We start from the raw sequence: 22,871 nt of genomic DNA, 5'->3' as shown, positions 1-22,871 counted from the left end.
TAATAGTTGATCTAAGATGATCTTGATTAACATATCATACTGAAAATATATTTTTTAAAATATATATATAAATAATGTTTTTCGAACGGTTTAGGATATTCAGAACATTTAATTACTCAAAATACAAGCAAATTAGTCAAAGCAATTTTGTGATTTGATTCAGTCAGAAATTTCTAATTTCATCTTGTCCCACTTCACGCGTTTAAGAAGTCAAAGTCTTAATTTCATCGATATCCCATTCTACACTTCTCTTTTCCAACTTTTTCGAAAAATTCTCCTATATATAAGCCTCGATATTCATTGCAACTTCGCACTTAGCTCACTGATCAATTTTCAGTGTACTCTTGGGATTTATAAATTTATTCTTCAAAATTATATAATTTGGGTTGATACAAGATAACTGTTTAATTTGGTAATTAATCTCGGGTACCCGAGGCGGAGGCCGAGGTAGAGGTGACGTAGGAGCATACTGAGAATGGCCGGAGCCGACGGAGGAAGGACGTTGGAGCAGACCCCGACGTGGGCTGTGGCAGTTGTGTGTTTCTTCTTGGTAGCTATTTCTATAGTCATCGAGTTCTTTATCCACTTAATAGGAAAGGTATATCACAAAAGTTATTTGTTTTCAGAATTGGCCGGAGACCACTTTTTAAATGAAACTTAATTATATAGTTTTGTAAATGATTTACAGTGGTTGAAGTCGAAGCATAAAATGGCTCTATACGAATCATTGGAGAAGGTTAAAGCTGGTAAGTACGTATGCATATTTATATATATATATATATATATATCAATCATTTAACTTTGAAGAAATTGAGTAAAAGTTTGATGTATTTGTATTTTTGTCAATTTGTTTTCTGGGATTTAAGAGTTGATGCTGCTGGGATTCATCTCCTTGCTGCTGACGGTTGGACAAAATCTGATTGCCGAGATATGCATATCGGAGGAAGCGGCAGCCACGTGGCATCCATGCAGCAAGAGGCAAGAATCAGAAAAATACCCCGAGACTCTCCTGGACGGAAACGGCCGGAAACTTCTGACCACTGTCGGCGGAGACGACGACGGCGGCAATCATCGGAGATTCTTGGCCTCTGCCAAAACTGACAAATGTGGAGCCCAGGTCCCAATCATTTTGTATACATTACATCATATGCATATATAATATATATGAAAATATTGCTACGTAAATATATAAACAGCTTAATTTAATGTAATTCGAAGAGGAATTGATGGATACGCGTACGTAAAATTGCAGGGAAAAGTGACATTTGTTTCTGCATATGGAATCCATCAGCTTCACATTTTCATCTTTGTTCTTGCTATTTTCCATGTCCTCTACTGTATCGTCACTTTAGCCTTGGGAAGATTGAAGGTATTATTATACAAATATACACTAATTATATATTATTTCGATATAATCGTCCTTTATTTAATTAATTTCATAATCTTTTTTTCAAAGGTTAATTTTTAGTATAATTAAAGACTATTTTTTTTATTATATACTTTAAAATTTCATATTCGTCGAATTCCTATAAATAGAGATGCAATAGACACTTGATTTTAACCAATTATATAAAATTTAATATATGCATCCATAAATATAAATATGTGAAAATTTTAATATATAATTGTTCTTTATTTAATTAATTTTAGATGAGGAGATGGAAAGCATGGGAAAAAGAAACAAAAACGGCTGAATACCAATTTTCAAATGGTAACGTGGATGGAAAATATTCAAATTTATTCCGAAATAAAATACAATAAATTTTATTTTAATGAAATTATTGAAATATTGCAGATCCGGAGAGATTCAGGTTCGCTAGAGAAACATCATTCGGAAGGAGACACATGAGCTTCTGGAGCAAAACGCCCCCTTCTCTTTGGATTGTAAGTTCAAATTTTTCTTATTTTCATTTGTAACAAATGAAACTTAGGCCATGAAAATTATACTTTTGATAATCTTTGTGGATTAGTTTGTTGTTGGGTGCAATAATTGTCCCTGCTGTGCGGTTTAAAAGATTTGAGTTGCACCATTACTACTAACTATAGCTTTTGGTTAAGCGGCAAGCGCTCGGTCTTACATTTGTGTTTAAATTAAAATTTAATTTTAAAAAGAGAAATACCAAAAAAATTATTTATTTTGATGGGAGGAAAAATTATAATATTTAAAATTTTATGTTAAAATTTGATATAAACGGTGTTTGACCACTGTTTCTTGGATTATAGATTATGAAATAGTCAATAAAAAAGAGAAAAAAATTAACGGTTATAAATAATTAGCTTTTGAAATATTAAAAAAGACTGGGTTAGAGTCGTATGAGACCCACGGCCAAATATTTGTCCAGTATGTCTCTTAACGACTGACTTTGCCAAACATATTTTTTCTTGCAATTAGACTAATTCATCACACTTGACTTTCGTTTATTTTTATCACTCCTAATTGATGGCAACATTTCATGTCTTAATGCATGCAATAAATCTCGGGTTTTGGTTACTTAATTAACCGTAGGTTTCTTGTGAAATGATCTTATATATCTATATTTATGAAACAGATCGACTCGATCCTAGACATTTAACACTACAAAAAAAAAAACATATTTTTTTGTTTTGACATATACATATACTCTATATAATTAGATAAGAAAGTATGTGCCCTTTGGGCTAATTTACCTGATATTTCCTTTCATATTGGTATTGCTTGTTTGGTAATATGTGAACCGTTAGTTGACCCTTTTTCTCGATTGGGGTGACTGCCGGCCAAGTTTTTAAATTTCCGGAGTTGATTTTAAATCTCCAAAAATATAGTAAAATATTTATTCAATTTTTGTCAGAAACTTTTTCTGCAGCCACCGATTCACACAAAAAATATTTTTGCCCTCCTTGAACTCAAAATTATTTTTCTTATAAAATTCGATACAAAACATTGAAAGTCTGAAATATATATTAGCATCATATCTAAATATTTAATTATGAAATATTATATATTCGTTTCATATTTTCAATGTTTTATATCGAATTTTATTTGAAAAAATATATGTGGTTCCAGAGAGGGTAGAAATATTTTTTGTGTTACTTGAGGACAAAAAAAAATCAATCCAACGGAGAGTGAATATAAATTTAACTATTGAGATAGAATTTATTGATCATATGCTGTTATCGAGGTGAGACCATCACAGAATTTCCAAGCACATTATTTAATTTATTGTTTTTTGAATTTCGCACGTATTTTATTATACTGGTACGAAGACAGCTGTATTATATATAATACTGCTTATTCTATAATGTAAAATTAAAATCACAATTTAATAACATTTTTTTTTACAGGTTTGTTTCTTTAGACAATTCGTACGATCTGTGCCCAAAGTTGATTACTTGACTCTCCGCCATGGATTTATCATGGTGAGTTTAATTAAAGAAATATCATCTTCCAAAACTAGAACAATGTGAAATATGTTTTAAAAATATATTGTTGATGTTATTTTAGAGGCTATCTGAGTTGAAAGTTCGATTCTCCCTAGTAACATTTTTTCAGGCAAATTTGTCGCACAGAGTTTGTTTAGTGCGGCTATGTTAGCCTGGTAAAGATAACGACGACGGGTTTCATCATTATAAAAATAAATAAAAAACAAATTGATATTTTATAATATATTTTTTTAAAAAAAAGTATTTGCAAATTGATTCTTATTTGTATATTTTTCAGGCGCACTTGGCTCCACACAGCCAAACAAATTTTGATTTTCAGAAGTATATCAAGAGGTCATTAGAAGAAGACTTCAAAGTTGTGGTTGGGATAAGGTTTAGAATTTCTTTTTCTTTTTTTTTTTAATTTCATTTCCTTAAATGATTGCATTAATATTTATTGAAAATTTTGTTTCTTCACAAAATAATCCCCAGAAAATTCTCTACGTTTCTTGCACATTTTTCAAATGCTATTTATTCGACGTTGAATAATATTTCAAAAACTTATATTTTATATATTATCTTATTTACCACGTGTCTAATATTAGAATCACCAATTTTTTTTAAAAAAAATTACTTTTTATGTGATTTCATTTACACAAATTTTATCTTTAATTTTCAGTCCACCAATATGGTTTTTCGCCGTGCTGTTCTTACTCTTCAACACTCACGGTAAGTGACTAATCTATCTGTTAAACAATTAAGGCAAAAACTTGTGTCAGATGATCTCACGGGTCGTATTTTGTGAGACAGATTTCTTATTTGGGTCATCCATGAAAAAGTATTATTTTTTATGCTAAGAGTATTACTTTTTATTATAAATATCGGTAGAGTTGACCCGTATCAAAAATAAAGATTCGTGAGACCATCCTCTTTATTTTGGTCGTCATTCTTATACTCAATATTCTTTACACGATTAATCCCTCTTATTAATTCATCATTAAAAACTAAATCAAGAGACGTCGAAACGATTTATTCTCCTTTAAATCAACATTGGGTAGGAAATTAGTATCTAAAATTCGGTTGAATTTAACTTACCTTTAGAGTATTTTCAGTAAACATTTATTCTTACACGTAGAGTTCATAATTTATAAGATGAACAAAAGTAGCCCATTAAAAAGTTATTTTTTTCATTTAAAAGAGTACAACAATATCAAAATTACTAAAATGTTTTTCTAAAAAATTATCCCATTATATACTAATATTATGTAAATATAGTTTATTTATTTGGCATGGTGGAGGACTTCCTGTCTCTAACGAAATATTGTACACATTTATGTACAGGCTGGTACTCATATTTTTGGCTACCATTCATCCCATTGATTGTAAGCATATACCATTATGTTTGATTTAAAAATTTTCATTAAATTTATTTGTAGAGAATTAAAACTTTGGAAATTAATTTATATGCAGATTATATTGCTTGTGGGAACAAAGCTACAAGTGATAATAACAAAAATGGGGCTGAGTATTCAAGAGCGCGGTGAAGTGGTTAAGGGAGTCCCCGTCGTTCAGCCCGGCGACGATCTTTTCTGGTTCAATCACCCTCGACTCATTCTTTACCTAATTAATTTTGTGCTCTTCCAGGTAATTATTGTTTTTAAAATTGAAATGGAAACATAGAAATCTTGGTTTTTTTAGTTTGCATTAGTTAATGTGGCTAAGTTTGGTTCTATGTATCTATCATTTCAGAATGCTTTTCAAATGGCGTTCTTCGTCTGGACAACAGTAAGTCACGCAACAAGTTAATTTTGTATATTTCTACGTAAAAATATAATTTTATACTTTCGTAATACGTTAAATAATCGCAAAAAATCGATGGGCGCGATCTAAGTTAAGAATCTTTACAAGGATTAAAAACATTTTTCAAGTTCTCGTATTAACAAAATATTTGACAATTCACTTAAATTTGAAAATTTGTAGAGGGATTTTTTATTTTTATTTTTTGTAGAAATTATATAGATAGAATTTTAAATCCATTCATCAATTTGTTGATCTTGACATATATATATATTTTTTTATTCCTTTGGATAGTATGAATTTGGGCTAAGATCTTGTTTCCATGAGCATGTGGAGGACATCGTAATCAGAATTTCAATGGGGTCAGTCTCATTCGAAAATTTTCCATAGTCGATATATTTGACTTTATGATAATTAAATTTAATTATATATTTTATATTACTAACAAGTTGCCATTTTTCTTTTCAATCAACAGGATTCTGATCCAGATTTTGTGTAGCTATGTCACACTCCCTTTATATGCCCTTGTGACTCAGGTATGTGTATAATTCATTAGATATATTATAAAGATTTTATAGCTTTCACAAAAATAAATTATATATAAAAAATCGAATATTTCAAAAAATTGGTAATGATAATAAATAAATCTCTTGTTTGAATAATTGGCATATAATTTTTTCAATGCAAAAATCATTTAAACTATAATTGAAGCATATGTGACTTGTGGGAGCAAGGAAACCATTAAATGTTTTCATATACCATTTAGACTTTGACCTCCATGTCATAAAAGTTCATTAAACCAAAATTATAAAACTATGACTGAAAAATAATTAAATTATAATGCATGTTAAATATATATATATAAATCAATCGCCACCCAAATATATTTATATATATATATATAAAATTATTCGATATTTTACGAGTAAGAAGGTAAAACCCTTGCTTTTCCTAATTGTGTGAGCATGAATAATGGTGTGACAACTCTTTGTTCCAATAGATGGGATCATCCATGAGACCAACTATATTCAACGAACGAATCGCGACCGCCCTAAGAAACTGGCACCACACAGCAAAGAAACACATCAAACACAACAAGCATTCGACATCGGTCACACCAATATCAAGCATGCCCCCGACGCCCTCACACGGCATGTCGCCCGTTCATCTATTGCGCAACCACAAGAGTGATATGGACAGTCTCCAGACTTCACCGCACAAACCAGGCTACTATTTGGAACATTGGGACCCCGAGGGATCGTCATCTCCCACCCACTTTCATAAGGGTGACGGATCTTCGGCTTTTCAACACCATGTTGAGTTAGGACATTATGTGGTTCAAGAAGAGGAGATCAACCTGGATCATGGTTCGTCCCAAGTTGCACCGTTGCCACTGTCATCAAATGAGCGCGTAGAGGTAAATTTTGATGGGAGGAAGGATTTCTCATTCGAGAAGAGAACCAAGGCATGATATAGCAATGTTGGACTTGACATGATAGGATTTTGGAACACAAGGAATCATGTCTACACTTGAAGGAAATCTGAGTTATAGCTAAAAATAAAGTTTCATTTTTCTTTCTTCAAATTTTTCGTTTAGATTTTAAGTACCATATATTTACGCTGCCTCTTTAGTAAATTGTTAAAAGCTACTTATCTGATATTAGAGTATTAAGATGCTGAAGTTGCACTCACTCACTTTTTAACTCATTTGTATTGGTAATGTGGAGTACTAGTGAATATCAAATATGTCTAAGCGATAAATAATTAAGGAACTTGTTAGCATTAAGTGAATTACCCATCCAGCTGATTCTTACTGATTGCTAACTTTGCTAGCTGCTATGTAAAACCTGCAAATTTTCAAACTCGGTATTTTTAAGTACTCAAAATTGTATTGGATAGGTTTTCAAGTTTGTTTGGATTGTATCAAAGATATTCGAAACTTCAACCAGATAAATACATGAATTTCCAAAATGATGTATATATGCAAGATGTGTACTTCAAGATAAATGATCGACAAGATAGGAGATTATAAGTACGCAAATTTCGATATTTATATACACCAAGGTGGTTGGATAATTATTTGCAAGATACGGAGATTGCAATCTTGGAATTTTCAAAATTGAAGAATAAAAGCTTTCAAGAAGATCAATAACCCAATCTTTGAGTACAACCTATCAAAGAAGAATTCAAATACAATGCTCAAATTTAAACATGAAATGATCATGATATTCATCTATCCATCACCAAAATCTAAAAAATCCAGATAACAATTTGTCATGAATTCGAAATTTGAATGGAAGATAAAAATAGAGTTCAAGTTCATCTCCAGTACTACATGCACTCCCCTATAATAGGGCAGCACCCCCTCCCCCTTCGAATCACACCTTTCTCAAACAAGAAATACTGAAAATTTCGAGATCCACCTTGTGCAAGAGTTCGAATTTTTGATCGAAGTGCTATTGCAGTCATTGAAGTGCTATCCACATTCGAAAAATTATATCAATCACTCTATTGCTTAATTAGATCAAATCTCCACTGTTCAGAATATATTATCTAATGCTACGAGTAACATATAAAAACTTCAGCCAAATCCAACGGTTCATTGTTTGTATACATCCTCTACAAGAAAACTGCTCAAATTCTAGACAAAAAAAAAAAAACATACCTACTATTTTGCATCCATAGACTGGTACAAACATCTTCTAAACCAGATCTTACCATTCATAATTTAGATGACTTACTTATGAATTTATTCTCCAACCTTAAGCTCGATCCAACTATTAAATAAGTCTCAAGGACTTATGCAAAGTGACTGATTTTCCAGTCAAAGTGCTGATGTGTTTTGAAGCACCGTTGCATGATTCTTCTGTATTTTTGAGTTCTTCACATATTATTACAGATCAAGGTAAGTATGTTTTTTTTAAATATAATTTGGCACACATGTTCTTGTACGTGGACTGATGTTTTAAATTAATTCGTTTATGAATCATTTCAGTTTTCGAAAGTTTCGTTCGAACATGAGTTATTCATTTTGTGTTGTGTTGTGTTGCGTTCAAATAACTCTATGTTTTGAGCATTATTAGGATTTAACTAGATATGGCTGGGAACCCCAAACACGATAAATTTATGGCCCTTATGTTGTGGGATTATAACCATTGTTATGACATCGTTCCCTTAGAAGATTGAAAATTAGGAAATGTTATCAACAAACTATGGAAAGTTGATGAATTTCTGTGCTAACTATGTTTTATGTTGTGATGCCAATATTATGAAATATTAATATGCTTTACTATTCAAGTTATGATATGTTATGCAAAGATTTATAAATTATATATGTATGTTGTTATGTGTTTAGAATGACCCTTACTTGCTGAGTATTTCACAAAACACTCATTATATACTATCTCTCCTAGATAAGAATGAAGAATGAGTAGAGAAGGATGAGCAAAATATATTTTCGGACTGGTGATGAAGATGTTTCAATTCAAGAATTTAGTTTAGTCATGTTTTTTCAAAATTATTTTATTAAGTTGAAAAATGTTTCCGCAATGCTATTTTGTTTTGGAGTTTTTCGTTATAAAGAAAATATTATTTTGAGCTATTTATGAAATAGATTAGTTTTGGTATATATTGTGCAATGAGATTTGTAGTTTTACAATTATATGATTGTTGAACAACGTCGTGTGTCTATATATCTCGCTCACAAGACACGACATTTAAGTGATATTTGAGCCGTCAGGTTCATAATACAGTTGGGGATAATTTTTACAAAAATTTTTTTAGGATCGGTTAAGGACTGATGAAGTGTTTAGAAGGGGGAAGTGGTTGAATAAACATTTCGGGTTATGTAATTTTTTTCGGATATAAATCAGTTCTTTAAGGAACTGCAGAAATCTTGTGTTTTGATATCAGTTAGTTAACTAATGATTGTAGTGTGGAAAAAACTAAAAGATAGATTGAATATGTTTGAATAAAGTATTGAAAATAGAATGAACAGAATGATAAACACAAATGATTTTATGGACGTTAGGAGTCTTCAGTTACTTCTATATCACCCCTTCTATCTCAATGACATGATTTCATTAAAAGACTTTTATTGATTACAAAGATTTGTAATAACCCACTTCAGTTGGACTTATACAATATCAAACTGAAACTCTTAACTTATTTTATTTACTTATCAGTTTGATAAGTGAATAGTTCTAACAAGTAGTCTGAATGCTACAAATACAACAATGAAGAAAGAGCTAAATTATACGATTTGTAAACTGAATGAATTTAGAGTAAATCGCATGTAACTGATAGTTGTTCTATTGGGTATCTTGTTTCGTCTCGTAATCTTTCTTCAACTGAACTTATCAGCTATAAATAGTCTTTGATTTCAACGACCACATTAAATGCATTTAATGGTTAATATTCGTTGAATCGTCTTCTAGTCCATGTAGAAGACTTTATTCTGGCAGAGATACGATGTAATATAATGTTCTGTTTCATCTGTTCTGCTTTGGTACAGAATGTCATTTTTTTTGCTGAGTATTTCAAAGGGAAGCGGATGACGTGACCAACTTATCATAAATCAAACTGGTCGACTGATCAGTTCAGCTGGACTACATCAGTTCTAACAGATGTCTTCTCAGTTTGAATACTTCAGTTGAGATAGGTCATTTCAGTTCAGTCTTGCGAAGTCTTCAGTTTTGATCTTCAATCTGTTTACTCTGCTTCGAGACTTATTTATTCTTATAAGAACTTTAGTCTATTAACTTCAGTTCTTAATCCGTTTAAATCCAATAAGTCTCTTTTCAGTTACGACCTCTCAGTTACTTCATTTCAGTTTGGTTATTCAGTAATTTTACGGATTTGTTAGTCAAACTTTGAAACTTATAAATTCCAACAATTTCTCTCTTTTCGGTGTTTGACAAAACTATGATTTTGAAATGTTATACTGAGTTATTTGATATTCTTGATATAACTGATAAACTGAAACTGATTGTAGATAAAATAATGTACAGATTCGTACAGAATAAGAATTAAATTTCATTGAGTTTGAAAGAGGTAAGTACAGATTCGTACGAACATTTCAAAATTAAAATATTATATACAGGCGCTGTTCAGACTCAGTAACTGATGTCGGACACTAGATAATTTCTTCGCTTTCTTTTCATCTGGTCCTTTATCAGTTGATTTGTCTGGTTCAATGTGCTTCTTGCTTGTCTCTGCTGCTGCTAGCTTCTTTGGTTATTCCCCTTTTTGTCAACACCCGCCACTTTGGAAAAGAGAAGGAATGCTAAACTTACTTGAGCTGAAACTTCAGCTAACTGATTCTGCACAATTTCAATCTTCTTTGACAGACTGGTGTACACAAAGTCAATCCGATTGCTGAGTAGTTCCTGGTAAGTGATCAATGTGGGAGTTGTTACTGCTTCTCTTTTCATCTTTTCCAATGTGGAGAATCAAGCAGATACATCCTTAATCAGCTTCTTCAATTCTATCATTGTATGATCTTTCAATGTGTCCAGACCTAAATAATGTAGCAGCTGAGTAGACTTGACTTGAGATATATTGGAATCAAGATCTTTGAGATTCGACAAATACTATCCAACATTATATCAATTGCTAATGGTAGTTCAGAGGAGAATTCTTCAGTTGTAGCCTTTTTTTTCCCTTTTTTTTTCTGGTTGAATTCCACTACTCCTAACTGACCTGGAGCAGCATCTTGGTCAATACCTTCAGCCAATTCTTTTATTGTCTCTTCTTGAAATGAAAGGCTTTGAGGCTGATCCTGATGATCAATTGCAACACTTGGTGCTTCAGCTGTCTTCTTGAGAAGATCAGTTCGTGGGAAGCTTCTGAAATGAAGAAAGTATCAGGAACCACCAAGCTGGTTAAGATCGGTTCTAGTAAAACTGATGGTTCCAGGATTGTTGATATAGTTGAATCATATGCAGGTTGTTCAGTTCCCGTCTGAACTGATTTAGTTTGTGCCTCTACTTCAGCCGTTGGGGCACTTTCTAATTCGCCCACTAGCACAACAACAACTTCATCAACATTTTAGTCATCTTTGTATGCCTGATGAATAATCTCAGCAACTGATAACAACAACTCATCTACATGGGCTAATGATAGCTCTTCTTCAGTGTAGGTAGTTGGATGAATTGTTGGTTCAGAAGCTGGCAAAACACTTAAAATTGTAGAGGAGTAGGGTTGAGCTTCTGAGGAGGATGGTTGAGAAATCTTTGGAAGCTGTTCGACGGTTTGAATCAAAGCTGACTCAATCTCAACTGGAATAGTTAACAGCTCCGCAGCAGCTTCAATTTGTGTCAGCTCCTCAACAGGTGTAGAGCTGCCGGTCTCCACTGGAACATATAACATCTGTCCCATCTCCAAATTTTTTACTTTCATCTGGAAAGTGAAGAGATCAGAGTCTTGTTGTTGGAATACTGCTCTATCAGCATAAGCAGTTGGACAACCTGGATCATAGTTGGTCTTCAGTTCAGCTGTTACCTTAGTCAGCCTCTTGATTCTCATTAAATCAAAGAAGTATGCCTTTCTATCCATTCCTTGGGCTACTGAAGTAGCCTTCAAAGCCTTCAACATTGCTGACTCAAGTGAGATGAAGCGTAGATCTGACTTCTTCTTGAACTGCTTGGCAAGAGTAACAGTTCTGAACTGCACCCATTCATCATAATGCTCCATTTTCAGCTCGGCATACTCATTGATTTCGTCCATAATAAGGTCGATCTGAGTCAGAATAGCATTGTTAAGCCTTGGCTCTTCAATCATCTTGGCATTGTCCTTCTAATCAGTTAGGGCATGTGGAAGATCCAGTCCTGAGCCTGTGGTGTCCACCACTTCTCTAATTAGCACACCTTTCGACCATGCCTGAGGTAAGATGGTTGGGCCGACAACTGTTGTAAGAGGAGCTGGAATTCCAGTCAGCTTCAAATTCTCCCCGATTCAGTTATTATCATTCGAGGATAGTCAGTTTTGGTTTTGGTCGGAGCTCTGCTGCTGGTCGAACTGATTGAAACGGAACTATAGGAAGTGGTGCCTCAGCTCTGAATGGCAGCAATCTAAGCTCGGGTAGAGCTCCTGGAGTGGCAGCCGGCTTGGTCTTTTGAGACCTCGGCTCCTTTATCAGTTGGGGAGAGAGAGTCTTCTCCGAGTCACTGGTTGTCAGAACCGGTTTCCGCTTGGACTTCGGGGCATCATTTTTTGGTTTAACAACTTTCTTCATCTTAACGGCCCCTTCCTCGACCCCATTTTCTTGGATTGAGTGTTTTGAGCAGTGTATATTTTTAATTTGGTTATTAAAGATGATGATTCCAGAGGAAGTCCTGAATCTTCAATCAGTTTGCTCAGTTGACGTGCAAACCCCTTTCACTGCTTGGCAGTATGAAACATGTACTTTAGAATGGTAAACAACATTGATGACTAGTTGAAAAACGGGACTTGGACAAGATGCCATTTGCAGCAATATTTGCCAGCAGCTGATATTCTGGCTTCAATTCTCGTTTGGCATCTGACACTTTGATTGGTTGCCCACTGGCAGAAAGGTGTAGTTGCTTCTCTTCAATGTCAGTACTAGCCACTTCAGATCAGCTTGAAATTCCTTTAGCTGGCAGTTGAAAGAGGTTGCTGAGATAAGCTTCATCAATAATCATCGAGTGATTATTGACTGTCATCTGAATTTTTCCATCAGTTGTGAATGAGATGGACTCGTAGATGGATATTAGCTCAGATGAGTAAAGTTCTTGAGTAGCCAGGCCCAAGAAGTCATGAAGCCCAGATGCTTCAATCTTTGCAAAAAAAATTCGAACTGATTCATCAGAGACTGATAAAATCAATTCGAAATCGATGGCAATAGCGTTCAACAGAAAAGCAGGAGTTTGTGTCGCCATTTGGATCTTGAATTAGCTCTATAAGGACATCAAGATAATGCAAGTAACTTGCTTTGGGAAAATTCGAGAGTTAGGAAAATATGGAAACTGTAAAGTGAAGTATGAGAAAGATGATTTCTAAATATGTCTCGTGAGTATTCAAATTTCGGACACGTGTTAGTCCGTTAGTAGTTTGACTGTAAATATATGTCATTCAACTGTTGGCATTTATTTTTAGAAACTGAAATTGGGCAGTTACGAAAAAATAGGATTTTGCATTTTTAAAAATTTGAATAATTTTGAATTTGAATAAATAAATTAAAAATTTTTAAGCAGTCACGATTGTTATTGTATAAGTAAAATGAATTTACAGTTAGTAACCTTATTTGATAAGATTAGTTGATTAAGGTACTAACTGATCAGTTAAAAACTGACTCAGTTCACTGACCAATCGACTTCTGTCTTATGAGTAATAGTGCGGGAATTCCGAAACGTTTTTTCAGAAAATTTACCTAGGATAGTCCTGGACCGCTAGGTTGGGTTCAAAATCAATTTGGTTACCGGTGCTTCACTAATTTCAAAAGCACCATAACGAATGACTCTAGCTGAACTCCAGGAGCTAAATGATCAACTCCAATAATTGATAGACAAAAAACAGTTTTGATCGAGTGTGTCTCCATGGGGAGCTCCACTATAGTTTGTGAAGAAGAAGGATGAGAGTATGAGATTGTGCATTAATTATAGATAACTAAAAAAATCACAATCAAGAATAAATACCCTTTCCTATGATAAAAGACATGTTTGATCAGCTTAAGGGAGTGTCAGTCTTTTCCAAACTAGTTATGAGACATTATATCACCAATTGAAGATCATGACTAAAGATATTTCAAAAACATCCTTCCGAACAAGGTACGTGAATTATTAGTTCACCATAATGTCTTTTAGATTGACGAATCCGCCAACAACCTTCATGGATCTAATGAACAGGGTGTTTAAGACATTCCTTGACATATTCATAGTAGTGTCTATCGATGACATCCTTGTCTATTCTCCAAGCGAGGAAGAACACAAAGAGCACATCCGCCTCGCTCTACGAACATTTAGGGAGAAAGAGCACATCTCCAAGTACATGAAATGCGAATTCTAGCTAAGGATTGTATCTTTATTAGGTCATGTGATGTTAGAAGCAGGAGTATCGATGGATCCGAAAATAGTAGATGCAATTCTAGATTGGTGGAGATCTAAGAATGCGACCAAGTGTTGGTATTGCCAACTGAGGATAAGGATTTTACCATCTAAAGTAACACATCAAAGGAAGGTTTGAGATGCGTACTTATGCAAGAGGAAAGAGTCATTGCTTATGCATCAAGACAATTGAAGCCGCATGAGCAAAACTACCCTACTCATGATCTCGAGCTAGCGAAAGTGGTCTTTTGTTTGAAAATTTGGAGACACTATATTTATGGTGTCAAGTGTAAAATCTTCACAGACAACAAAAACTTAAGTATTTGTTCACCCAGAAGGAAATAAATATGAGGCAAAGAATGTGGATTGAAATTTACGACTTGGCCATAAGCTACCGTCCAGGTAAAACAAAAAAAGTGGCAGGTGCTTTAAGTCAGAAGAACATGAGTAAAGTGATCTTAGAGTCAGTCTCTTCCCAGTCATGCCTACGACAAACCATCAATTTAAATCAGGATCGTGATCATATGTAACGCTCGAAAACCCGAACACACTAACCACATGCATGCATGAAGATTATTTGAAAATTATTAAAATGAGTGGTCTAGAAGCATGTTTAAGTATTTGCATGGTTTATTGATTATTTAACCGAATGTTATGAATGTGAACTTTCTATAGTTGAATAAGCGATGTACGGCAAAGGCGAGAGAACCGGGGACGATTTCGATAAAGTTTCTACTTTTAGAAAGTTATAAATAGAAACTCTAGATTTAGTAAGTCCAAATTAGGAAAACGACAAATCTATTTATTGTAAGGGACGAACTTAATCGGTAGCGAACTTTTGCTAAGCAAATTAGTAGTTGCAGACGTACGATACTAGAAACGAGTAGCACCAAATATTTATAAATATTGTTGGGACTTTTTAGTAGGATTAATTATGAATTTAAATTGCATCTTAATGGGCCTAGTTTGTTGGTGATTAATTATTTAATTATAAGGCCCATTATATAAAATTTAGCCCACTAATAACTAATTAAATAGATTCCTACCCTACCCCTCCCCATAACCACATGCCACTTCACTTGGCAGCACACACTCACACACACTAGATCCCTAGGAAGGGCCGACACATAGAGGAAGCAAGGGAAGAAGGAAATTTCACGTATCGTTCGTCTCTCGTCGTGTCGTCGCCCGTGTTTCATAAGCATAAACAATAAATGTATGTTTCAAACTTTTTTTACCACCATTCAATCCATATTATTGCATGAATGCTGAATTTGTGTGAAGAGTTATAAGTATGTTGATTTCTTAGTTTATTGCATGTGCAACTCACGTTTTTCAAATGATTTATAACGTTTTTGCGAATTATCGAAGGGGGGTGCAAACAAAGTAAGAAAGGGCTTGTCTAGATCTTAGGAAGAAGATTGAAGGGACCAAAAAGAGAACCAAATAGCCGCAAGGGGCTGTGGTCCCTGCACACAAATCTCGTGTAGGCCGAAGGGAGGGGGCACGACTTTGGGGATAAAAGGCCATGGGGAGGCTGCATGAAGCCTAGCCGTGGTCTGGAGGGGTTGTTTAGGGTCCCAGGTGAGTCTTGGTGGGGTTCAGATAGGGCCTAGACGAGCTAGAGAAGACTAGCAGCCGTAACTCCATTGGGCGCGCGTAGGGGCTGTTTTGGAGTGTGAGAAGTCCTAGGGCTAAGGGATCGGTTCAAGGGCTGGTCCAGAGGCTAGGGACGTGCCTTAGAGTCTTGGTGAGAGTCTAGTGTGATCAAAAGTCGAGTCAAGGGTAGCGACACAGTCGCTGGAGCGTTTGTTCCTCGGCTGCACGTGAAGAGCCATTCAGTGGGCTGCTGTTGTGAGGGGTTTGGAGCCCTGAGCATCTGGTCTGTGTTCAAAACGGCCTAATCATGGTATTATTTAGGGTCTAATTAATGTGTCTATGGCCTATTTAGGGGTTGTTTTGAGCCGTGGTTCGTTCGGGGTCGTAAAATGTTCGAACGTGTCAAAAAAGGAGCGAATTGAGCCTAGATTAAAAAGTTAATCAAACTTTCAGTTTCGTCTTGGGCTTGGGAAATTCCAGGCTTAATTTGAGTCTTAGAATGTTAAGAAAGGTCTGGTCTTGGGTTGGTTTGAGTCGGAAGGGTAGTTTGGTAATTTGTTTAACCAAAAACGCGAAAACAGTAATAAAAGGGTCATCCGGTAAGAGAATCGAGTCATTTTTTAAACGTAGGCCCTAAGATTGAATTTCCAGCAAGATAATGTATATTTTTCGGTGTTTTTAAAGTTTTGAAATCGAGTCGTCTCCTTGAGTCAAAGTTCAAGGTCGTCCGAGTACGTATAGCGGTGAATCGTGAGCGGTCGGTTCGAGAAAATTCAAGGGCAGTTTGCAATTTCCTAGAACAATTCCAAATCATGTTAAATATTATTTTTATAAGTTTTAAAGTGTGCATGATATATGCTATTTTTAGAAGTTTTAACGTATTTGCATGTATTTGCTATTTTTATCAATCTCGACGTATATGAATGATATAAAGCATCTTTGTGGAAATTTTAAAGAATATGGAAAGTCTTGAATGTATTGTGAAATGATAAAGTAAAGGAAATATTTTTGAGGAATGTGAATTGATTGTGACGTAAAGGTAGTAAGGGATCCGATGAAAACGAGAACGCTGAACTTGCAATGGCAAAAGCGAGTGAACCGTAAAAAAAGGGGGGTGGGAATCTCTAGGATAATGGATCGGTTGAAAAAGTGAACGGTGAAGTTATTTTCATGATAGTCGGTGGGATCGTCGAAGAAGTGGACGTTGAACCCAGCGGCTAGTACTATGGTTTATAGATTGATCAATCGAATAAATGTTGTCACTTTCGAGGATCGGACTTCACTTAAAAATGATGATTTTGAATGGAACATGTTCATATTTAAGCATAGTTTCAAAAGTTGCATGTTTTTGAAGGTTTCTGTTTGCTTGAAAACTCTATTTTTTAGTAAAAGTAATTTTTATTTGTGTGATTGTATATTTACGTACTTGTTATATGAGGTTTGAGCATGTTGAGTCATTAGACTTACGAGGTTGAATGGCGGGCTATCGAGTAATCCCGGAGGCATAGTGCATACCCGAGGACCTAGAAATTCCGTATATGTTAAAGACTTTTGATGATTTTATAGATTATCGCTTTTATTTATAGACTGTTAAGATGCTAGAATTTATTGAGTTAAAGTTTAGACTTTTATTTTATTATTTACTTATTCCGCATGAATGATTTTGGATATTATGGAATTCATTTATTTGATTATTTATGCTAGTTTATATATAATAAATTAAATATGCATGATTAAGGAAAAAAACTAGTGTAAATTAAATTAATTAGAAGTAGGATCGTTTCACCATATGTTGACAAAGCTTAAAGAAGAAGTCAAAGAAAACAAGTCTTGAGATATTCAGATCGACGACGAAGGGGCTCTATGGATGAAAGGACAGTTGTGCGTACTCGACACCGATAACCTTTGCCAAGAGGTAATGATCGAAGCATACAAGTCAAAATTCCCAATTCATCCTGGCTGTACAAAAATGTACAGAAACCTCAAGAAGAATTTTTGGTGGAATGGAATGAAGAGAGATGCAACAAAAATTCATCCACAATCAGTCGAAAAATACACACTAGCACACACATAATTTTCGAGAATTTAGAAGGAAGAAAATCTAGGAGACTTCGTCGCCCGTTCGTCCTTCCTCGCTGACGATCACGTATTCGAGTGTTCTAAAACACAAAGGCAAGTTTTCTAAACCCTTTGACGCATCATTCAAATCATAATACACATGTTTATATTTTTTTACATGAAAAATATTTACGTTCGATGGTTTAATGTTTTGTCAAATATTTTCAAACGTTTTGAACGTTTTTACGCATATATGATGATTTTATGATTTCCAACGAGTATGCTGCCAACGTAGGATGTTATATGATTAGAACATGATTAATTCAAGGGAAAACACATGCTGGAATTATGCTTGAACAAGGGAAGAACACCTAGGGTCTTTCTAGGAGGGGCTGTGCGCTTGGGTTTGTCATGGGGTACGGATAACTTGCATGGTCTCTTGGGCTCAGCCAGGGCTGGTTGAGACTCGACCAGGGTTGTGTACTAGGGTCTGGTATGGTCTTGGCATGGCTAGGACCCATGGCTAGTCGGTTAGGAAGAGTCCATGATCACATGGACTCTTCCCATGCTTGTTGATAGCGCAGCCAAGAGGTGCTGCATTTGAAGGGTTAAGGGCTGGGCTAGGTCATTTAGGAGATGGCTCAGGGATTTCTAGAGAGGGTCAGTAAGGTTCTGACTCGAGGGTGGCTCGAGCATAGGTCCTAGACGAAGTAGGAAACTCATAGGCGCCATGGAAGAACACACGCGCAGCTGCTGTTCTTCGAGCAGTGGCTCCCTGCGGGGTTCTAGGATCTTGGGCTGGGCTTGGTTGGGGCTGGGTGTGGTCCAGGGTTGGTTAGGGTCAGGTGGGCTCGGTAATGGCTCGAGTAAGAGAGTCTTAGGGTCACTAGGAGTCTTAGGCGTGAGAAGCCTCACACGATCATCTTTGAATCTTCAGTGCAGGGCTCGTGAACGAGCTAGAGTCTGGCTCTAAGGGTCAGGGTTGGTCAGGAGGGTACCGAGATGAGTTGGCTAGGGTCTGGCTAGAGGTGGCTTGACCGTGGCTCGGCAAAATTGGGAGATGGCTCAACGGGTTCAATTAAAAGTCAATATTGCGAAAATTAATAAGAAAATTCAAACCATGGGTCCACGGGGGTGGTTCATGGCTCACAAGGGTATTTTAGGTAATAAAAAGTCTATATCTAATGTTTGGGAAGAAAATATTAAAGTTTGAATTAATTCCAGAATTAAACGTTTCACGAATTATTAATTAAAGAATTAAATAGCAAGCCTCGAATTTAAGCTAAATAAAATTATGAAAAATTATATTTAATCCTAAATAATTATTTGGGATAAGACCATGTCATTAAAAGCAAGAAAAAGTCAAAATCGAGAATTATTACGTTTAGGGACAAAACGGTCATTTTACAACTAGGTAATACTTATAAGCTTGGCAGCGCCCCGAAGGGGTCATAACGCATGTTAAATGATTTAAAATCATGATTTTGATGAAAATATGATATTTTATTATTTATGGTAAAGCTATACGATTTTTATTTTTAAAATGATATTTTTGGAAAGTCGTGATATTTTATGCTTTTAAAAGAAAAATAAAAAATATTTTGAGGGATGTGAATTGACTGTGAAACGATACAGGATATTTGGGGGATCTGTTTTAAAAAGGAAATGTGAACTTACAATTTTGTGCGAATGTCGTGAGTGAAAAGGCCCTAGAGGGAGACTTATTACGCGAAAAGACCCCAGAAAGAGCCCGAAGATCGTATTTCCACGGCCGAGCCTAGTGGCCGCCTCAATGGGCCATGTGGATCTGAAGATTGATCAGTCGACCAAAGGGTAAAAGGCTAGTCACTTTCAAGGATCAAACTTCACCCAAAAGGATAAATGATGCAAAGCTTTACGATTAAATGATTTTGCGATTCCATGATTTTACGATATATGATTTATTTATACTTAAAAGATATTTTTATTAAAAATATGATTTTATTGCATGTGAATGTATATGTATTATTTGCTATTCATGTTTAGAACGTGCCGAGTCATTATACTCGCTAGGTTTGAATGTTGCAGGATTTGATGATATGAGGAGGCGTGGACGCTTGAGTGGATCGAATGCGGCAGTACACTCCCGAGGGACATTTATTTTCCGCACTAGCTTTTTTGATAAAAGATTTAAAGGATTATGGTTAATGAGTTTATTATGGATTTTTATATTTTATTTTATTGTTAGTTGATCTTTTTAAAAGGTCGATGTAGGATTTTTGGTTAGTTGATGATTTAGAGGTTTTTGCGCATTTGAGAATTTAATTGTTAATTTATTATGATATATGAAAATGTTAAGTTACTTTTATTAGTAATTTTTGTTTTTATGATTTATATAAAAAAAATAGTGGATGTTTCAGTTGGTATCAGAGCCAAAGATCCCCAAAGGGTTGTGTACTGTCACTTCGAGAAGCTCAAGAAGTCACGCCTCAAATATTTGAGTTTTTACTGCTTTATATTTTATATGCTAAAATTCTTTAAAATGGTTAGATGATACATGATATAAATTTTAGTTGCATGTTGCATGTTAAATGTTAAATGCATGTTGGTTACGTGGTTTGGACGACGTATACAGAGATGCCTCCTAGAAGGATTTTGCATAGCTATGATGAGGATAGACGTGAGGAGGACATTCCAGAGCCTCCACCTAATCAGGATGCTAATGCCCGTGTACTAGCCGGTTTGGCTCGTTTACTAGAGCAACACGTAGGAAATGGAGCGAGGGTTAGACCGGAGGCTGCATATGAGCGTTTTAGGAGGATGAACCCCGAGGATTTTCATGGCACTACTGATCCATTCGTTGCTGAGGGATGGATTCCATCTTTGAAAGTTATTTTTCGTTATATGGATATGGCGGACGCTGACCGAGTTCGTTGTACCATCTATCTACTGAAGGGCGACGTTTTCTTATGGTGGGAGGGAGCGAAGCAAGGGGTGAATCTAGCGGCATTAACATGGGAGTACTTCAAGAGGGTATTCTATGATAATTACTTCACTTCTGATGTTCGTTTTAGGCTTAAGAGAGAGTTTATGAGTCTCTGTCAGGGGAATTGGTCTGTTGCTGGGTTTGTGCAGAAGTTTGATAGGGGGTGTCATTTTGTGCCCTTGATTGCGAATGATTATGCGGAAAAGTTACGTCACTCAAAGATATTGATTAGGAGATGCAGCAAAAGAGGAATCGTGCTCAGCAAGCTAGTCAGAATAATAAGAAGCCTGATACAGGACCACCTAAGAAACCGGAACCACCAAAATCACAAGGACAACCACCTAAGGGGAACATTCCGAAGACCGATGAGAAACCACTGTGAGAGGAGTGCAATTGTCCACACTATGGCAAGTGCATGTGGGTCACCTACAAGTGCTTCAAGTGCGGAGATTTGGGACACAAGGCTGGGGATTGCCCAAAGCTCAAGTAACCCACTGCTGGAAGGGTCTATGTGATGCAAGCTGAGGAGGCTGAGGTAGAACCGACACAACACTGATTACCGGTAACCCAGTTGTTCAACTTTTTTACGATGCTTTTATTGCGTGAAATGTTAAAATGAGTTATGGGTATTGATTGGGATAATGAAGAACCTAGAAGAGAATATGTTGCATACACTACTTGAACTGGATTTAGAAGTCGACATTGGAAATTTTTGGGATAGAAATGCAATTTTTGAGATTTGGGAGGACCGAATTGAAGAGTAAGAATTAAGCTAAGAGGGTTAAGTATGAAGTGATTAGGAGATTCAAGCATGCATTTATCGAGACAAGGAAAATTTCAAGGATAAATTTCTATTTAAGAGAGGGAGATTTGTAACTTCCGAAAAATCAAACATACGTAAACAACATATATTCAAATTATTTGAATTGTTTAATTTTTTTATTTAATTTATTTTAAATTCTTGCATGATATCCATTAAATGATTAAATGTATGATTGTATGATTAAATGATTACATGACATGTTTTCATGAAATTAAAGGATTTTACCCGAATATTCGATAATAGCTAAAGGAAAAGAGACCGGGGATGACCAAGACTAGAATACATATTTTTCAATATATATTTTCCAGGCTTCTAAATATGATTAAAAATGATTTAATTTTTCTAAAAATGTTGGAGCTCGAATTATTTTACAAGTCGAGCTCGATTTTTCCTGGGAAGCCAGTTTTGGACAAATGAAGAGTTTTTAAAAGATCAAAAATATTATTTTTGGAAACTAAATTTTATAAATATTTATGTTTTAATTAAATAAAAGTTATTGGGCCCAATTTAACCAAATTGAGTAGGTTCATTTGCTCCTATACTTAGATGCCCAAAACCAAAGCTCATTACCATGCAATTAAATCTATAAATAAGTTACCTTGGTGCTTGAAAACACCACAATCAGCCAAAAAATACACACTAGCACACACATAATTTTCGAGAATTCGGAAAGAAGAAAAGCTAGGAGTTTTCTTCGTCCGTTCGTCCTTCCTCATCGACGATCAAGTATTCGAGCGTTCTAAAATGCAAAGGCACATTTTCTAAACCCTTTGACGCATCATTCAAATCATAATACGAATGTTTATATTATTTTTGCATGAAAAGTATTTACGTTCGATGGTTAAACATTTTGTCAAATATTTTCAAAAGTTTTGAACGTTTTTACGTATATATGATCGTATTATGATTTTCAAGGAGTACGCTGCCAACGTAGGATGTTATATGATTAGAACATGATTAATTCAAGGGAAAATACATGCTGGAATTACGCTTGAACAAGGGAAGAACACCAAGGGTCTTTCTAGGAGGGGCCGTGCGCTTGGGTTTGTCATGGGGTACAGATAGCTTGCATGGTCTCTTGGGTCTCGGCCAGGGTCATGTACTAGGTTTTGGTAGGGTCCTGGCATAGCTAGGGTACCCGTGGCTAGTCGATTAGGAAGAGTCCATG

General features: G+C 35.2%; 1 protein-coding gene across 1 annotated transcript; it reads left to right on the top strand.

The window, feature by feature from the left end:
* Positions 1-287: 287 nt before the first annotated feature.
* LOC142555117 (MLO-like protein 6) lies at positions 288-6,918 on the top strand. The gene is made up of 15 exons (XM_075665791.1): positions 288-598; positions 689-746; positions 867-1,117; positions 1,253-1,369; positions 1,651-1,711; positions 1,796-1,884; positions 3,322-3,396; positions 3,698-3,792; positions 4,079-4,128; positions 4,741-4,781; positions 4,870-5,043; positions 5,149-5,184; positions 5,491-5,558; positions 5,672-5,732; positions 6,197-6,918. The coding sequence occupies exons 1-15, from the start codon at positions 476-478 to the stop codon at positions 6,665-6,667; spliced, it is 1,770 nt and encodes a 589-aa protein (XP_075521906.1). The 5' UTR covers positions 288-475; the 3' UTR covers positions 6,668-6,918.
* Positions 6,919-22,871: the final 15,953 nt, after the last annotated feature.

This window comes from Primulina tabacum, chromosome 9 (genome assembly GCF_025594145.1).
Source record: "Primulina tabacum isolate GXHZ01 chromosome 9, ASM2559414v2, whole genome shotgun sequence".
NCBI lineage: Eukaryota > Viridiplantae > Streptophyta > Magnoliopsida > Lamiales > Gesneriaceae > Primulina > Primulina tabacum.
Note: the sequence above shows the minus strand (reverse complement) of the source record. Positions and strands in the feature narration are given on the sequence as shown.

What these genes read in the sequence shown, in the direction of transcription:
- LOC142555117 (XM_075665791.1), top strand. Translation starts at nt 476, where the DNA reads ATGGCCGGAGCCGACGGAGGAAGGACGTTGGAGCAGACCCCGACGTGG. An exon ending in TGAATACCAATTTTCAAATG is followed by an intron (nt 1,712 to 1,795) that starts GTAACGTGGATG and finishes GAAATATTGCAG; the next exon opens with ATCCGGAGAGATTCAGGTTC. An exon ending in CTTACTCTTCAACACTCACG is followed by an intron (nt 4,129 to 4,740) that starts GTAAGTGACTAA and finishes ATTTATGTACAG; the next exon opens with GCTGGTACTCATATTTTTGG.